Below are 19,997 nucleotides of genomic sequence, written 5' to 3'. Positions count from 1 at the left end.
TCTGTCCACCGACGCCCCATGGGGCCGCACTCACATACTCATACACACCGTCACACACACACACACAACAGGATGCATACACATATCATCACACATATGTATTCTTTGTCACACACACAAAGGAGGAAGTATAGCTCTCACACTCTTAACACCTTTGCCCAGGGGGATGAGTCTCATCTGTCTATTCAGGGTTTGACAATTCCCAGTCCAGTCCAAAGCAAAGAGAGAGACGCTCTGGTGTAACTGTGTCCATGCCGAGAAGAAAATACATCTTGAATGTCAGAAGGAACACAACCCTGCATGTAATATGTGACACAAAACCACCCGAGAGTGTAATAATTGGCATGTTAGCTGAAAATAAGAGGCTGCGGTTTGAATCAGGTTCAGCCATGTGGTCTGACGTGTTAATGACTCTGTGATGACAGGACAGTGGGGGGGGCTTTGTCTTGGTGATCAGTCACCAAAATGCACTTTTTACACAAAGAGTTTTAAACTTAAAAAAAGGGAAGTCTTATATTGTAACATTGTTTGTGCAAGACACAGACTTAGAGGTCACACAAAGAGTTTGTGTGAGTTCATTGAGATGCGCTGACATTGTGGGAACATGTTTTAACCTCTAAGCAGTAATTACAATGTTCAGAGGAACATGATGACACCGGCACAATGAAAGCCTGTATTTACTCTTCTTTACCAGCAGGAGGCAGTAAAGTCAAAGCTAACTCATCACTTTGGGAGCAGAGCCTCTTCCAACCCAAATAAGAACATCAAGTAATACTTTACTTGGCTAAGCCCATAAATGTCTCTTCAGTCGGTTCATTGTAGTGTTGAAAGTCAAAGTTTTATACAAGTCACTGGGTTACACAATACCATCATTTGCTTCATATTAACATTTTATTTCTTTGGTATAATTTTTCTCACTAGTTACATATGAACATGTTTTACACTGGTCCATTTCAAGAAAGAAAACTTCTTTCCAGTATTTATCACGTACGACTTTGGCAAAAAGCTCCGTTTCTCGGCACTGGTGTACAAGGGTGTGTTTGTGAATCTGTGAGGGTGCAACCGAATGAATAAGTCTGTGTAGGCTTGCATTTGCTTTATGTTACTCCTGTAATGCAGTTGTGTAACATCTGTACTGTACATTATTACATTCGTACACCAACAAGGTGCTGACAAAAGTGCATATTTACAGAGTGCTAAAAAGGTCCACGAAAAAGTCTTTGCAGAGCATCAGCAGAACACGTTGGCAGATAAAACAAAGTGCAGTTTAAGGACTGCTTACAGATTTGGTGAAGGTAGATGATGTGATACAGTACTTTCAGTCAGTGAAGTACCAGTGTGTAGACATTTACAGCAACTCTACCTGTACAGATACCTTCCTCATAATGCTATAAAAAAAGATCTAGATATTCGTCTATGGTGGTCAATGATATACTTTATTTTTGAAAGCTACAATAACATTGGGCCTCATGCAGGAAGCGATATAAGAACACATTTCCTTTTATCTTGGTTTGTATTTTGTTAGTGCCTATTGATTTCTGGGATTCAACCATTTGTCCTCATTGCTGCTCTTCTCTCTTTAGTGTGATTATAATGATTGGATTATTAAAGAAATACTGTTGTTCCATTGCTTTTTGGTTTTTCCTGTAACACCAGCACTGACGCTCTGGAAAATCCCATGTTTACTAAGTTTATTTAATAGTACCTCGAAGTAACTACTGCTGAAGCTCTTCTTCTTACAGCTGTTCTGTGGCATCTCTCCTATTATTTGGCATGTGCCAGATTATTTGCACACGGCACAACACCTGCCCTTATAGTGTTTAGGGGGGCGTTACCCATTTCAATTAAACAATCGGCCACAAGTGGGATTCTTCATTCAGCACACAGTAAGAGCTGATTTGGATGATTACAAAAATGTTCTCTTGACATAAAATCAAGAGAAAATATAAAGAGAAATTTAAGAGAATGTTTATCATGAGGCACATTTTGTTTAAAATAAGTGTTTTATTAATCCTTCCCCTCCTGCTCAGTTTGTCAGATTCAGATAAACTATCTGCTTTCACTGAGTCTAAATTCAGTCAGCTGATTAAGTATATGAAAGATATAAGAATGCATACAACGGTGGCACAAACCAATGAAAACGTAATACTTTGGGCCTCGCCACTTCCACAGCCTCTACCTGGTGAGACGACATGTTCTGAAGGATGTGACAGAAAACTAAGCAGAAGAAACTTCAAACCACAGCAGCAAATTAACATTTTCCAAATCATGTTTTCATCAGGTATCTTGATGTCAAAAAGTCTTTTTGCAAACAGAAGTTTGTCCAGTTTCCATAAACAAACACACACACACACACACACACACACACAACAAAAAGGTATATTATAGTATTCAGGGAGCCATCGTTATAAACAACTCATTGTTTCCTTTGAAGAGTCCTGATTGTCTGTCAGTACCTCCGACAGTCACATCTCAAAGTGACGGTAGATGCTCTCCACGTAGCTCAGGACCCTTTGCCAGTCAGGACCGCCTGCTCTCTGCATCTCCTCCACTGTCTGTGGAGCAAACATTTCAAATGCGTCTATAAGCTCAAAATCGAACTTTCATCTGTCAGAGTCAGAGAAGGCTTTACTGTAAATGTCTTTTATTTATAAAAAGCCCCGAGGCTCACCAGGGTTTGTGTGATTCCAACAGTCTCTCCTGTTTTGAATGCCAAACTGAGATTCTCCCTCTGCAAAGAAAAGAAGGAATCGATAAGTCGAATGCTATAAATCACTCGGGCGTATAAAACACACGGGCACAGGTCCTACCTTGTTCTCCGGAGTGAGAGCGGTGTAAGGGACGTGTGAGGGGAGGTAGGTGTGGTAGACGGCACAGAAGGCGAGACCGTCGGCCCAGCTGCTGCTGAAGTTGGTGATGTCAATATTCTGCAGGGAGAGACAGGAAGATTATAGCAAGAGAAGAAATGGGTAAAGCTGCAATAGTCTAACTGTATCTCCAGTGGTGAGCAACTATTCTCAGAAGACATGTTGCTGTCACTGTAGTGTAAATACTAAAATTAATGATGCTCCTGGTTTCAGGGTCCTGGTGTTGTGCGCGCTGGCTCAATGTCGTTATTAACTTATTAAAAACTGGAATTCTATCGCCCCAGATGTGCTTACTATACCACCAGGGACACCCAAACTAAATATGCAACTTTCACTTTATTGCAATTTGAAGGAAAATTGCAAGGAGCAATAATAACCAATTATAATGTGGTATATTATCATCAATACCACATTAGCTGTTGCTCGGAATAATACGACTCAATTACATCTATTACATTATGCTTTGGGGTTAGCCTTTAAAAGACTTATGTCACCAAGTGGCGCTTTGGGAAAGACTTGTAAAGTAAAGGTCACCGAGGATCACCTTGTAGCCTTGTGTTCGACTCTGACACCAGCGGAGCAGCGAGTTTCTCTTTGAGCCTCCATGGCGACGCAGCAGCAGGTTGAAACCATCCTGGGATCTGACAACAACAACAACATGATACAAGCTTTCAGATGTTTTTGTTTTGATCACTGGGCATATTAAAACAATCTCGTCACAGAGTTGACTCTGTTATTGAAAAGGAAAACCTGATTAACAAATTGATTCAAGTGCGAGAGGTGTTTTGGCCACAATATCAAGCTTTATGAGAGCCAAACCAGTAATTAGATTGTGAACGTGTGTGCGTGTGCGTGTGTGGACTCACTTGGTGGGAGGCAGCTCAGTGAGGGCAGAGTTGTATTTGTTTAGAGACTCCTCACGTTTTCCTGTAAAGACAAACAACCAGACTGCATTCATTTATGGAGTCATTAAGAAACACGCCAACATGAACTTCTACATGTTTAAAGCAGCATTCATTCATTCTTGGCCACTAGGGGCAGCAGAACAAGCTGTTACATTGACATTCACTCTGTAAAGTAGCAAACAAGTGAGACAACAATTGCCCATTGACACATCCTGAAGACACAGAGCATTGTTGGAATTCATTGGGAGCTGTTTTCTTCTCCAACTCCAGAGAAGAACAAGAGACTCTTTAGCAGAACATATCCCACTGTGTTCACCACAACTTTGTAGAGCTCAGGGAAACTGCAGAGTTGGGTAACAATTACTTGTGGGTTTGTTTACGAGCTCCCCCTTTAACATTAGGATTAGTCATTTGAGTCTTTGTTTATATGAAAATGTTGTTAAGTGCAGATTTAAAAAAGGTGCCCTGTGGAGTGTTCATGTTAACAAACAAAAGTTTACAGGTGACATTCATTCATATCCTTGTGGTCTAACACACATATTCAATTAATTTCCCTTCACTAAAATATCTATATAAGCTGATTTCTGCATTGTTTACATTCATGTCTACTTGCAGTAGTCTTCTTCTTCTTCTTCTTCTTCTTCTTCATTGCCTTTGTTGGCACATTGCTGCACGTCTTGTGTTATCATCCTTGTGCAGATGTACAATACAAACTAAATGGGGTCAAACTTAAAAAAAAACGTTGCTCCATAGCGCTGCTAGTGGTCAAAAACTCTACAGGGTACCTTTAACAACTTCAGAATACAATCAGTTAAGGCTAAGGTGGGTAATGTATTTGAGAATTGACAAAAATTGACAAAAAAAAGAAAGAAACAAATTCGGAATTTGAGGCTGTCGCAGGACTGTAATAAATCCATCCAATCATAATTTAGAAAATTTAGTTTGCTCCAATGTTACCTACCCAGGCTTTAAGTGAAATAACAGCTATGACACATTGTATACAAGCATTTTACCTGTGTCAGTGCTTGACCTGCTGTCTTGCCAATCCAGACTTCTTCTGCCTCTTAGTTGCCCCAAGTTCTTTAAAAGAGACACAATTGGAATTTTATTAAAATCATTACATCAACAGCAAACTCTGTTTTACATGTTTGCATTTCCTGGCTAACAACCAAACTCTGAAGAAGTATCTTCCACCTTGTTTGTGGGTCCAACTGTTGAGGCAGTATTGGGCTGGGAAGTTCCATTCTGCACGGTGGGGGAGCCTGAGGAAGCAGGTAATCTGGACAGGCTTCTGCAACATCACAATACAGAGTTAAGAGAACAGCGCAGATAAAACAAACTAACTGTTTTTGATGGAATTATTTTTAATAGGACAGCTGTTCCTCTTTGCTCCAAACTGTCCTGAAGCCCTGTGAAGTACAACACATTCAAAAGAACCACAATAATCTGCCCAAATCTGGAGATTGTTATCCATCTGTCACTATGTCAGAGACATAAAATGTGGAAGACAAAAAAAGGCTTTTGACTTTGTTTTGAAGTATCTGACTGTCGGAACACATTAAAAGTGCCACTTGCAAAAAATGATGCTTTAATAATGTGTTGCAAAAAAATGTGAAACAAAAAAGCAAACGGTCAAACAGTTTGTCACCTTGACCTCTCTGTGGTTGCCGTCCTTCGTGTGTCGCTGGATCGCACCTCCTCTCCACTCCTGTCCTCGTTGGTCACATTTCTCAGGTAACGCTTCGTCACACCTTTACAGTCTCTTCTGGCCTCCTCGCTTACAACATTCTTCGTCAATTCATTCTGACTCCTACTCTCCAACCCCAACCTGTACGCTCCCCGCTCCCTGCCCCGCTGGGTCACTTCCTTGCTTTCACAGCTGTTGGTTGGTTGTCCATTGGGCCTCTCAGGTTCCTGACATGGAGCCCGGGCGAGAGTAGCCAGTCTCTGCCTGCTCTCCTTTAACTCCCCTCTCAGGGTGACCAGTTGCATGTCAGCCTCCTTCTGTCTCTGCTGGGACGCAGCCAGTTCCCGCTCCACATCCTTGTGCGCCACTCGGAGCACGGTCAGCTCTTCTTCGGCTTCGGCTCTCAGGCGGTCTGCCACTGACACCGCCACCTGCAGGTCAGCCTGGAACTGCAGCCACTCCCCACGCTCCGTCTGGAAGGGAAACAGCAGAGGTGTTGAAGTGAAGAACGCAGTCATGCCAACTGATTGATGATGCTTTATGTGAACTAAGGATGAGACAATGTAGGGTCGCGATAAAACGCACTTGCAATAAGTTAATTGTGGTGAATTTTCATTATCGAGATAATCATGAAAATCCTTAAGAGTGACTTGAAAAAGCATCATGGTAGAGAAGTGAAACAAGAGCCGGATTTAAAAATATAGGAATCATCATGTATGAAAGAACAGACTCACAGTGTTGCTACTAAATGGTATCCTTTATTAATGCAGGGAAACCTTATGATTAGCTTGATTGTTGGCCAGAATAATTGTGACATGAAATGTTCCTAATATGAACACAGGGATATTTGTGTTTTTTTAAAAAGGTAGATAGAAACTCATGTGATCTTCATGAAAGATCGTCTTTCTGAATGCTGCCTTTCATTTAAAAGTGTGCTTGAAAAACAGTCACTTACAAATGCTCCGAGATCTTTTCTTATTTAAATGTCCTTCTGAGTCCAGATCGAAACAACATGCAGCTTGTGATTTCATCAGAGTACAAACAGGCAACTCTTACTGCTACACTTAGACAAGTGTTATTCTACTGCAGATCCTTTTCTACAATAACTTAATACAAAGCATACAAAGAATTAAACTGGCATTTTCAAACCCAAACTGGATAGGATTGCCAAAAACAAACCTAGCTGAACCCTCAGCAGACATTGACTATAATCAAATGACCAATCTTTATCCATTTGGCCCTCATTGGGAGACTACATAGAGCTGAACTGAGAGGCAACAGAGAAGAGTGGAGCTGGCAAGTCAACTCTAATGAGGCATTACTCAATTGTGAGCCAAAAGGTTTTTGCAGCATTTAAAGTGCTCAACTTTTGTAGAAAAGAAAAGAACCCATAACGATTTTTCACAGAAAAAGAAAAAACACAGATTCAAGCTGTATTCCCAGTGCGTGGCAGAGGTTGCATTGTGAAACTGCTTTCTGTGTCATCAACACTGTGGCTGAAGAAGTGTTTGTTTTATAACTATAACCAATGAAGGTAAGCAATGCCAGGGCATTAAATAATGTTAAGTTACCATCATCATAAGAGGAGAGAGGGAATGAGGAAGGCAGAAAACAAAGAGAGAGGAAGGACAACAATAGTGGTTGAAATCATGCACAGACGTAATACTGTTGGAGTAATGTAAGACAGAGAGAGATGTGAGAGAGTACTGAGGAGCGGAGGGGTTGGGAGGGTTGGTAATTAGATGAAGAATGGATGGAGATGTGGAGGAGGAGGAGATATCTGAGCCAAGTTGCTCCCTCATCTGACCAGTGACTCAAGACCACAGCTGGACCCGATTACACAGGATACACACACACACACACACACATATATATACACAGATCATATTCCCCTTTTCTCTCCCACACATACACTTCTCTTATTCTTCTACCTCACCACACACACACACACACACACACACACACACACACACACACACACACACACACTCTCCCTGGGAACATGAATAGTAATATAGAGGTCTGCGGTTGGAATGGTTCCATATTAATTAATACTGAAACAGCCACTTAGACTTGAAGGACCTCGTCTTTGTTATCAGGACGTGGACACTTCAACCAGAGCATGTATGTTGAAGGAAACAGGAAGGGACGCTCCTCGTGTTCACGCTGAGATAAGGGTGTGGATTGTCAGTCTTAAGACACAGACAGATAGACACACACACACACACACACATACACACACACCCCTAGGAGCTGATCTACTGACCCACTGCAAGACCAGATGTGGTATCCAGGACACACACAGATACACTGGTCTGTCTATACTCTTGATGCACATCTGAGAATTTCCTGGAATGGGTCCAGCACACTTGGAGATTGTATCAGTCTCTGTGTGTGTGTGTGTGTGTGTGTGTGTGTGTGTGTGTGTGTGTGTGTGTGTGTGTGTGTGTGTGTGTGTGTGTGTGTGTGTGTGTGAACCATCTGTCCCTAGTTCACCTCCACAGCAAGTTTCTTCTTTTTTTTTTTTAAACATACTTGGGGAAACATTCCAACTCCTGGCTCCTCTTTACAGCTTAGCCTGTGGTGTGTATTCTTAAGAAAATGGTTGAATACACCGTTACGCCTATGAAGGGACATTTCATCGCCTACAGCAATCCCACACACGGACAAAATGGCTTGGTAGATGTCCACATCTACATGTCCACAGATATCAAAGAAAAGGGTCCCAAGTCACTGCCATTTACTCTGCAATGCAACACAAGCCCCCTCCTCCAATCCTCTCAAACACACCTACTCTTCATTCTACATGGGAACAGCCTCCAGATACAGGGCCTTTTTGAGTCTGGGTTGCTGGAGCAGCTTAGCGAAGACAAAAGGGAGCAGAGGGAACCTTGAGATCATTCCTGGAAATCTCCGGCAGCGTTCACCTGGAACTGATTCCAAAGGAGGGCTTTGAGATCAACTAAATCTCCGGGAGGCAGGGAAGACAAATCTGACCAGCAACCCACGCACACACCCACTGCCCAGACATAAATGGAGTTTTTTTATTTTTGTTGGTTAAGACAATTGAAGACTGGTGGTGCACATAAGCACAGACAGATGGTACATCGGATTATATCCTTAGTAGTTCGCTGCACATTGGGTAATCATGCGTTTTCAGAATTCCGTTTAATTACAGGAAATGCATTATGACTGTGGACAGGAAGAGAAAGACAGGAGCATTTGGAAGCCAGGGATGAAGAGGCGCGGAGGAGAGGCTTAGCTCACAGAATGTGACTGGAAGAATAATGGCTACTTAAATTACACAGAAAAAAAGGGTCAAAACCTTGTAGTAAAAAGGCTTGAGCAACTTGGGGTCAGATGAAAAGATAGATGGAAGTAAAAGAGCAGACTAGGAGGCGAGGAAGCGAGATAGAGGAGGAGGGGTGGGGGAGAAGACAGAGAGCGGAAGGAAGGGCTGAGATAGGGAGCATTGCAGCAAAAAGTTGGAGGGTAATTGTTTGGAGTTCTTGTGCTCAGGGAGGAGCGGTCAGCTCTCTGATGGAGAAAGAATGACGGAATGAAGAAAAGGCAGAGCACGAGAAAGGGGAAGGAGGCTTCCATACAAAGCTACAAAACCAATTGCGTCAGCCAAGACTTTCAATGCATCGGTACGTGTTGGTAAGTCTTCCGTCTCACGTGGAGCACACACACACAAAACACATGGCCAGTCAGTCACTGCAGCCCTCGCCCCCACCCTGCCACACAGCACAAAACAAAACAAGTTTTGTCTCCTGAACAGCCGAATGTGAACCCCCTCCTCCGCACTCCCCTTCTCCTGCTCGCCACAAAAAGCCTCCCAGGACAGCAGAGCAGACAGAGGGTTCATAAAGTCCAGCTTTGCAGGCTTATATTGCCCTACCGAGGGCCCATGTAAACAAAGTGTTAGATTGCCCCGCTGTCTAATACACAGCTAACTCTCAGTGGTACACCACAGTCTCTCTGAGGTTTAGGTCCCTTACAGGGATGTGGGAAAGTAGATGAGAGAGGAGGGACAGACAGGAGGGAGCAGGGATTGAATATCAGGTAGAGAAAGAGGTGACAAGGAAGTGTGTAGTACATGATTGTCATGCGTGTCAGATTAGCACTCGGTTGCAACAGAATAACTAAAATAATTCTGAGCGGAGAGGAGAAAGGAGATGGGGTTGAGGGGAAACAAACTGTCATATTCCAGCTGTTGTAATCTGTGGCAGATTTAGAGGAAGCTGGGAGCCTCTTGCTACAATCCTCATAAGGGAGGGTCAGGAATTGGAACGAACGACAGACAGGAAATTACTGCAGCATATCACCATTCTCATATGAGCATGGAACGCCCAAGCAATAGTACTGAAAAATGCTTGCAGAATTTACATTCTTATTGTACATGGTTTACCTTAACTTTTGGAACCTAATAGTGGGTCAATCCAAAGTAGCTGGTGGATCCCTACTGGACAAGCTTCTTTAGCTCGGGCCCAAGGAAGAGAAATAAATGTGTGATGGAAGCATTACTTTTTACTTTAAATAAAAAAATCTTAGAATGAAGGTGTCATGTTAACATTCAAGATGTATGCATACATGCAATTATCTTCCATCAACTCTACAAGTATGAGCGATAAACAACTTTGACAGAAGATAATCTCAACGGTTTTCCTATTTTGAGCCTCTCAGGAGAAGCAGAGGACAGGAAGACCTCCATGAGCAAAGCTGCGGCTCCCAGCGGGGGCCCAGTCTATTATAATTAGCCTATTGTGGTAGTGAGGGGGATGGAGGTTGACAGGGTGTGTTTTGGTGTCATTTCCTGGATGAGCTCCTAATTCTGATTTATGTGTAATTGGAGTGAGTGACTTCCTGTTTACATTGCTATACTAATCCTGTCTTTCAAGTATGCTGGCAAAAAAAAAAAGAGGAGTTTTCTTCATGTTTGAAACATAAGACTAAAGATAGGAAAAGGCAAGAGTGCTCTGCAGTCCCTCATTTACTGTTCACAAAGCCCCGCTCCTCTTACTAACCATGACTATGTCAAAATAACCCTTTTGGAATTCATAGTACTTTTTGAAACACTGGATCCTTCGCTTCAGACAGAGTTTTGAAAGAAATCAGGCTTTTCCTTTCTAGACAGCAGCCTTTTGCTGGCTGAAATAGTAATTGTCGCTATTAGGTTTGATCGGTAGCTAGCTATTAAGCTAACGTTAGCTGCATGAGCTTGTTGAAAACTTTATCTCCGGCTAACTTTTAATATTTCCAGCTGACTTGAAAAAAATGAAAACACTGTAAACAGAAAAGGGGGTTTTAGATAGCCTAAGCAGTTGATAACCACATACATGATAATAGTGGTTAGCGGTGGTAGTAGTAGTAGTAGTAGTAGTAGTAGTAGTAGTAGTAAGCTAGTTAGCTAGACATGCTAATCGTTGCAGCTTGCGTTAGAGCAGATAAACACAGCGTTTAATCCAGGTCTCACACTTCTGCTCTTGTATGTTTGGTTTTGATTGCTAGAAAAGAAAACACCACTCACCAAACTGTTTATATATGAAGTATGTTTCTTAATACAGTTCCATGAACACCACTTCAACGTAGAGCATATCATCTGGCTAAACTAAGATTGGACAATCTTTGTTCCAGGGAGGAGGTTAGCAAATGGTCAATTACCATTAGTATCACACTGACCACACGGACAGATAATGTATAAGAAAAAACCTGCCAGAAAAAAACAAAACTTTATGGTGCATCTCACCTGTAAAGTACTCTTCAAACTCTTCACTTCTGTCAGTAGATGCTTCAGTATCTCTGAGGGAAGGATACAGAAATGTCAGACGACATCACATGCATATCAAATAAAATAAAAATGTCATGGAAATGGATTTGCCCTTCACAAAACAGGGAAATATTAGGCCAACAATGAAATGGCAAGATTTAGTGCTCAAACTAAAATTCTGCAAAAATAAATATTATTTATCAGCAATATATAACGTGTATTATATCTCACCTGCTGTGTTCGTGGACCCATCCTGACTGGCAGTGACACCCAGTGTTGTTTTACACTCCCCCAGCAGCTTCTCCAGCTCCTCGCCCTGGTTGTCTCCAGCTTCGGGAGCGGGCAGTAAAGACTGACTCAGACCACTGTCTCTTTCCCTCCAGTTGTGCCCAGAAGCGCTGCCCACCACAGGTGAGGCACTACACAGAGAAGAGGTGCTCTTTGTAGGGCTGATGGCCACAGTCTTCCCCTTGGAGACCAGAGGCCAAGGTGTGGAGGTAGGAGGACCCCCATTTCTCCCCAAAGCAGGTTGTCCTTTACCCACAGTGCTTCCTGGTTTGTTGTAAAGCGGGCTGACTCCAGGGCCAATGGTGGAGCTGTTTAAACTGACTGGTGGATGAGGCCTCCAATCAGGAGGGGGACTGGAAGAGGTAAGGGTGCTGCTGGACTGTGTTTTCTTCCCACTGGATGTGAGGACTGGGACTGGAGGTGGAGATGAAACTGGGGCTGCAGGGGAAGGTTGAGGTGATGTAAGGGGAAGGAGTCGGGGGACACCGGGCATGGAATCAGGCTCATCACTCTGTGGAGAAGCAGGAGGAGTGTGGAAACTGTCACCATGGGTCCCTAGAAAAGAAAAACAAATACATTTAGATTCAATAAGAAAAGGCAAATTGTTTAAATGTGTGATTAAATGACATCTACATCTAACCCAAAATGCTGGAATGAATGAAGCAAATATTTCTAATTTGAAAAGTTCAACTATTACACACAATATGTCTCGTGCTTTGATGATCTTCATTCTAAATGTATGTGGGCTGGAGGTTTTAAGTTTCCACAACAGACCTAACTGTAAGTTGCATACTGGACTGTGAACAAAGCAAAAAGAACGGACTGAGAAACTGAGTCCTGAACTGAATGAATTGGAAGAAAACAGTTCAGTGGTCACTAGTCTGGCATGTTGACGCTGAAAACACCATTCAGTGAGGGGAGCAGACCAGCAAACATCCAGGCCATGCCCCTGAAGATGAATGCTTTAATACAGACATTCCTCTTGGACTGCTCATCCGCAATGTTGTGAGACACTCATTCTCCAAATTCAGGAACACAGAGGACAAATGCTGCCCATACAGAGACCAATTTGCAGGAGTCAGCTACAGATACATGTCCAAACTTGACAAAATAGCAATAATAAAAGTGATTTTTCCTTTTTGGCTCAGCACTCTTTGCACATAACAGCATGCCACCAATAATAGCTTAAGACGCTATGGGAACCACTTTGTCTCTTTCTTTTCTTTTCTCCTTTTCCTTGTTTGGACAAAAGCCTCACTGCTAGCAAAATGCATGTTTATTTTGTTCAATGATGTAAGAGCAGCAGTCAACATAGCTAAGCATGCACCACCTTGTGTGAGGCCAAATCACAAGGAGAGAATGACAGGTTATCTAATAACTCTCTCATGCTACCCCGGCTTTTTATCTCTTTATTCCCAACCTTACTGTGCCCGTCAGAACCATGCGCACGAGTGGCATATTGACTGAATGAGAATGTGTGTGTGTGTGTGTGTGTGTGTGTGTGTGTGTGTGTGTGTGTGTGTGTGTGTGTGCATCCATTGAGGTGTGTGTGTGTCAGATAGCATTAGGCTTCCTATGATTAATCCGCTGCCCTTGTGCTGAGCCGGGGAATTCTGCCGATTCATCACAGCTGGCCCGGCGGGGCCAGAACGAATCACATAGGGACACGAGGAGAATGACCACTCACTGTGCAACACACAGGAGGGCTGCCAAGATTCCTGCTGCAGCTCAGCACACACACACGCACATACGTATACACATACGTATACACATACAGCCTTTCCGCTTGCTACTCCTTTTGTTGCCTTCAGTTTCCTGATTACCCCTTATCCACCCCTCTTTCATACGGTCTCTCTTCCTGTATTTCTCTTCTTTTTCCCTGCACCATCCTCCTTCTACTACACGTATCAGAGCCTCAAGGTGTGCTGGCGTCTGTCTGTGTGTACTGCCAAACATTTAAAGATATATTTCAGCATGCAGAGACAGACCAAAGGAGTAATTCACAGGAATTGATTTGACCAAAGATAGTTTAAAAATAACAACAACAAACGTAATTGCAAGCTTATGGCTGGTGTGTGTTTGTTGACCTACCTGTGGGTCCATGGCCGTCCTTGCTGGAAAAGTTACCCATATTGAAGTAATGGGGTTTGGGCAACTGATGGGGCCCTGCAGGTGCTTGTTGCTCTTTCACTCAGCCCAGACCAAAGTGGCACTGTGGAGGTGACCTACACACACACACACACACACACACACACGATGGATGATGAAGTCATGCACGTATGCACTGTTTTCCAGCTGAGAAATAATTCAGTTTTGAACAGAACCTAACTGTATGCCCTTTAAGTGTATGAGAGACTGGTGGAGGTCACATTAAAGTCCATATTTTACAAACAAAGCCGTTAAATACATCTGAATTCATATACACTGTACAAGAGAAATGCGCCAAAACCAATAGGCTACATTCAGCTCCATCAAAACAACATAAGTAGTCCAAATTGGCAATACTAATTTATGAAAAACGTAACATCATATTGTTCTAACGCCATTGATTTTAACGCGCTTTCAACGCTTTTTACACAGAAGCCCAATGTGCATCCAAACGTGTTGACAAAAGTAACTTAACTTTTCTCCCACTACGTTAAACCCAACACATTTCATTCGAGTAGCAAAATAAATTGGATACATACCCTTGAAAGCGGATAAATAACTCCCAAATAGCTTTTGTTCGGAGTTTGGTGAACTCTTCTTCTCCACGCTTTGCTTCTTTCAGCGCCGCTCAACCCAGCGCACTGCCCTGCTGCGTCCTCGCGGAGGAGGAACGGGAACAGCAGAAAGACAAATGTAACTGCATTGCCTTAGAACAAAGTTGAATCCGAGCAACATGTTGCTGCTGGAAACATCTTGATAAGAAAACAAGACGGGATTTAAATCCGCACATGGAACCAAAGAGCAGAAAACAAACTGTAGACATCAATGAGGGATGGCGCCGATAACCCCGGATGTGTCCACTAGAGGGCACCGTTAGGCCGCGTGAGGAAGAACCTGTTTCCTCTGGGCTGTGTGGCGGTGGCACTGCCTCACTTATCTCTTGACTTAATATGATTAAGTTGACTCTCACGGGCTGGTGACCCACTGACCTACTGTACCAGGCAGCTCCAGGCTGAAATTGTATTTATTTGTTCTTATTACTAGATTAAATGTATTCAAACTTCCCCATTATGTGTTTGGCTTCTACATCACCGATTGTGTGACATTTTAAGATGCTGACAGTTTCAGTGCCACATCTGCATGCTTAGAGTTGTGAGTGCTTTCAACTAACTGCTCCTAAATTAAATTACTTGTCTGATTACTCTTTATTAGTGCATTAATGTAGCTATTTAAGCATAACGCTGGATACAAAAGTAAAGTTTTATAGAAATGATTTCCAAAGTGGTACTGGCAGTGGTGGATGACAACTAAGTACATTTACTCAAGTGCTGTACTTAAGTACAATTTAGAGGTACTTTTACTTTTACTTGAGTATTTCCATTTCATGGACCTTTATACTTCTACTCCACTAAAAGGGGAAATTGCATTTTTTAACTTGAGTTACTTTGAAGATTCAGATTCAGATTAATAATAAAAAATGTTATCAACAAACTATTTATCATTTATTATTATAGGTTAATATAAAACTTTATTGTTTCCTTAGTGAAATTCACAAGCTACCAGGCAACATATATAGTAAAACATTTTTTATAAGCTTGTCCTTTACCAGCTGCAACATTAAAGTGATGAACACATTAATGTATCAATAATTATAACTCAATATAACATATATTATTCTGAAATGTGCCATTGTGCAGAATGAGTACTTTTTCTTTTTGTACTCCTTAAGTATATTTTGATGGTAATACTTTTATTTTAGTAACATTTGTAATGCGAATGCTACTTTTACTTCTGAGTACTTCGTCCAGCACTGGGTACTACTCTGCTGTCTGCGCCTCATTACGGATTTAACTGAAAGTCATTACTTGCCGATTTAATTAGATATTACCCATTATACAAATAGTACATTCTCTAAAACACTTAATACACTCACCGAACTCTCTTTTCTCCATTTCTTTTGATAAAAAGTGTTTTTATGTTTCTCTAACACTAAAAGATTCTGAGTATCCCAAATCGTTAAGATCCAAAGAACCATATCTATGAAGTTTGACTAACTTTTTATTATGTGTCATATTATAACTATGCTGGTGTTAAGTATACTAAAACATTTGTTAATCATCTTAATCGCTAAAATAGGCTCTTTTCTTCTCATCTAAATTGTAACGTATCGTCATATTTTGTACAATCTGTAAGTAGGCCTGTTTGATGCTTACTGAGGTGCAGTCTCATGAATCCATTTCAGGCGACATTAAGAAATCTGGTTCGAGCAAGATTCATTCAACCCTTCCCAAATCATTACCTTTACCACATCTTCCATATCAGTGATTCTCAAGTTTAGGATAATGTAGCTCACAGTTAGATCAATGTGATTACTGCAAGTATAAGTGAGAAATGTTTTTTCCCCATTATGTGAAACCCAGAAGTTGGGTAACTGAATTCTAAAATCTAAAATCAAAGTTGTAAAATCAGTGTCTATTCCCTTTAAGCCTAATTACAGCAAAACAGCATGAATTTCACTTTGACTAAAAACACATTTATTTCTTGGTACAAAAAGCACAACTTCATCGCACAACACTGTACAAAAACAATATGACCCACTCGGTGACTAAGTGCAACAGTAGAGCAGCATGTTTGCCAAGTGCTTTTATTTCATCAATCTCTTCCAACATCTTTTCATTAAATATTAATTATACTGCTAACAGAACAAACATCTCCTTTAATGGGCACAGCTGAAGTCGAGTTTGTAGACCTTTACAGATTGAAATGAATGAGTGCTGATGTGTGACACCACAAGCCAACAGATTCCCTGTATTTTATTGCAACAGCAAACATGTTTTCAGATATTAATTTTTTTCTGTCTTGGCAGTGCTCCCTCATAAGCTGCATAATGCTGAGTGAAACAGGAAGTTTGCTGCAGTGAGGAGACAAGCTCTCCCTCACCCTCTGATTGAGATCAATAGGTTTCCACAGGGCTCTGTGCTCACTGTGCACCACTGCAGTATATAGAGAGAATCAATCAAAAGCAGCCAGGTGCATTACACAACCTCCAATGCCTAAAAACGACTATAACATGCAGTTTGCTTTTGATATATCGAGTCCTACAGTATACGTCTTAAAAGTCCCAATTTAGCCTGTATTTTTCTTTCAGGCATATATAGTGACATAGTATCCTGTTGTTTTGAGACCATCACAATCCCATTATGGAATTGTTTATTGGCATCAGTTTCTCTCCAGAGCAAGGTGACCAATCGTTTGTTCGGTGTGTGATGCCAGTTGGAGCTATTAGGCCTCTCTGCTGAGTGGATTATCACCATTGTGTTGGTGACCTACTGCACTAGTGTTCTGGAGGGCCACTATCAGGTCTCTAAAAGCTCCCAACCTGCCACAACTAGCTGCTGGTCCAATTTGTTAGATGGACAAGGATAGATCTTAAACAATGAAAAAATGGATTACAAGGACTGGCTGAACTCAAAGTGATGAAACGTTCTCACCATCCTTCTTTTTCCACATTTTTCCAGAATACTAAGAACTTCCTCCTCTTGTTGTCTGCTTGTGGAGAAATAACCGCCCCCCCTTTTATGGCTTGGTACCGTCACACCACGTGATGTGAAACACAAAACTCCACAATCAGTAGATTTTCAAATATTCATAGTCAAGATAAAGACAGCATGACCCTGTGCTATCCATAAGGCACAGCACGCACTCTCAACCACACTCAGTGTCTCGCCCTCCCTTTTTTACTACCACATTTTTGGGGTAATCACAAAAGGAAACACCAATCCCATAATGAATAAATCCATGTATGGCAGAGGGACAAATGGTGGACACTGCAGGGGGAATGGTACAAACTTGCACAGGGACTGTCTGTCTCTCATGGGTCATTGTCTCTAATTCCGGATAACGTAAAGGAGTATGTGTGCCAGGAATGATTTGCCACCTGGGTTAATCCCCACAGAGGACACAGGTTTATCCAGGAGGAATCACCATTCTACGTTGCCCGCCTGCCACCTGCAGGTAAATTAGGTTTCATTATCCAACAAGGTGTATATGAGCTGTTGTGTAAGTGTTGTTTACATGGCTGGTTTTGATATCAAAATAAAAATGTTCAATCCATAAAACTGCCCTGCCACTCTGCTAATCTCCTACCACCCTGACCAAACGCTTGGGAGGATTGAACTTTTCTGACGGACCAGCCACTAAGCCAACCTGTTTCTTCCTCCGCCGTCTCTTGATTGACAGGCGATGGCCAGGCCACGTCAACAAATGCCAAGGCTTGTTGACGGACGGCACCTGCTCCTCCTCAGAGGAAATAAATTGAAGACATGGGCAGGGATGGGGTGGCCAAGCATTTAAATATGGCTGTCTGCCTGGGGAGTGAAGGGGAGGGGGGGCTGGACACAGAGAGAGAGCTGCCAATCCTCTGTGTACAACGGGGCACTGCCAAGCACCAGTCGCTTTTTACGCCAGGCCTCAAAAAGACACACAATGTCGTCAAATTAGCTCCTTCAAGCTACATTCTGTGACAGTATTTGGGAAGTTCCAGCATCATTACGTACTCATCCAATCATTGATATTGCTTCGTGCCCTCTCTGCAATAAAGACTCTAATATTAGTGCGTATTTGATACAATCTAAGAGCGTTGCAACTATTTTTCTACTGTATGTGTTGCACTAGTTACAGAACTCATCATTACTATAAAACATCCAACTTCCTGCGAACATACAGGTTGAGGTCAGCCAAATATCCACACTTGCACATCGTCAGAGAGCACATGGGCCACGCTGGGGGCCAGCATAGCTACAATCTTTAGTCGTGCAGAAGTGTAGTTACTGGAGCTCAACCTATGATGTTGGCCGATCTATATCCAACCTAGCATCAAAAGGTGATTATTTCACGGGAACTTTCTGCCCCACAAAGGAGGGGGGTGTGATCTCCTGGCAGGCACCGGCATGGCGGTTAACATCCAGGAAGGGGATCTTATGGGCCGGTGTGCCCACCATGCTGGCATCAGTGTGCGTGCCAACCCACTGCAGCACACGTGTGGACGGCCGGTGGTAGAGTGCCAACTGCCTGGAGCTGTAGCCGCACAACCCGATCCCCAAGGCCCCCAACAGCATAGCCATGCCCGGCATGGATTTCTCAGCTGGAGGCGTCACAGCGACATTATGGTAGGCTTGGGTCTGAAAGAGGAGAAAAATGGAGGGTGAAACATGATCACAGGGAATGTTGGATTTCATTGGTGATGTATGAATATAAAAGACGAGATCAAAGCAGTCCAGAAATACCACAACTTCCTGGCTAACAATGTCCAAAGAGTTATGATTTGCCGTGGATGCAGATTAATTTTAGGCCCATACATCACAGGAGGGCAACATGCCCCGCAGACCTTTTTTCCAAACATTTGTCTGCAATATTTTTTACATCAGCCCCCTGCCTCATCTAGCCCTCCCACCAAACCCAAAGAGATTAAAAACTCATCTTCTCTCATTTACCAAATAGCATTCTGTCTCTTTTGACGACCTAAAGACTCGTCTTTTTTTGCGACATGGGCAATTTCCTCGGTGGGCCCTTGACAATTATAAAGACCACATAATAGAAACCTCATATACTTTCAAAATGGAGCTGCGTCACAGACAATTAGGAAGCCGTTCCTGTGGCTCACTCACCCGGTTCCCATTTCCATTTACAATGCAATGGCCTGTCACCTGCTTGGATTTCTCCATTGTTTGTGATAAACACCGCCAAAAAGGTGATTGTGTTTTGTGAGCTAAGACAAACGGCATACTGGAACAGAAGCCTGGAACGAACTCATATTTATGGATGGTATGTACATGATATGATAGTAATGCATTTCATCATCTTGTCACAACAATCTGTTGAGACATTCGACTGAATAAATGGCTGCGTAATGGCAGCATAAGGCTTAGTGAAACCAACTTGCACTGTCTCTGTCTATAAACTCCTGTCCGTGCCCATAAAAGCAGCACCTTCAAACACTTAATTTCATCAATGGCTGCTCTCAGAACTGTCAAAGTTATCTTCCTTTTACTCCTTAAGGACCAGTGGAGATGGAGCACGTCAAGCACCGTGTACAATCAAAACAAGTTGCTTGGTGCAGAAAAATTGCAATGAAGTGCATCCACTTCGCTTTCTAAGATCATTGGCAAACAACTTCCAATGAGTCAGCACTTTATGTTCCTGCAGCTTTCGTGTCAATACAGTATGCATCTGAGATTAAACATCACAGTGCATCAAAATATTCTGTGGATGGTTACAGGATCTACTTGACTGTAAATCTGCTTTGTAACAAAACAGCATTGAAAGATCCAAAC

The 19,997-nt window shown here is 42.4% G+C and overlaps 1 protein-coding gene across 2 annotated transcripts; it reads right to left on the bottom strand.

Moving 5' to 3' along the window:
* Window positions 1-877: 877 nt before the first annotated feature.
* LOC115027887 (cytospin-A) lies at window positions 878-14,567 on the bottom strand. 2 transcript variants are annotated; one of them, XM_029461424.1, is made up of 12 exons: window positions 14,205-14,567; window positions 13,609-13,742; window positions 11,461-12,072; window positions 11,209-11,261; window positions 5,421-5,932; window positions 4,967-5,063; window positions 4,786-4,852; window positions 3,734-3,794; window positions 3,412-3,508; window positions 2,811-2,927; window positions 2,672-2,731; window positions 878-2,555 (listed from the first exon to the last, which is right to left on the bottom strand). In XM_029461424.1, exons 2-12 carry the CDS (start codon window positions 13,646-13,648, stop codon window positions 2,466-2,468), a joined length of 1,806 nt encoding a protein of 601 aa, XP_029317284.1. In that variant the 5' UTR covers window positions 13,649-13,742; window positions 14,205-14,567; the 3' UTR covers window positions 878-2,465. The 2 variants fall into 2 exon arrangements, with proteins under 2 accessions (XP_029317284.1, XP_029317285.1); XM_029461425.1 differs by having other exon boundaries at window positions 5,427-5,932.
* Between the last annotated feature and the right edge of the window lie 5,430 nt (window positions 14,568-19,997).

Source organism: Cottoperca gobio, chromosome 22 (genome assembly GCF_900634415.1).
Source record: "Cottoperca gobio chromosome 22, fCotGob3.1, whole genome shotgun sequence".
NCBI lineage: Eukaryota > Metazoa > Chordata > Actinopteri > Perciformes > Bovichtidae > Cottoperca > Cottoperca gobio.
The sequence above is the reverse complement of the archived record's forward strand: the minus strand, read 5'-3'. Positions and strand labels throughout refer to the sequence as shown.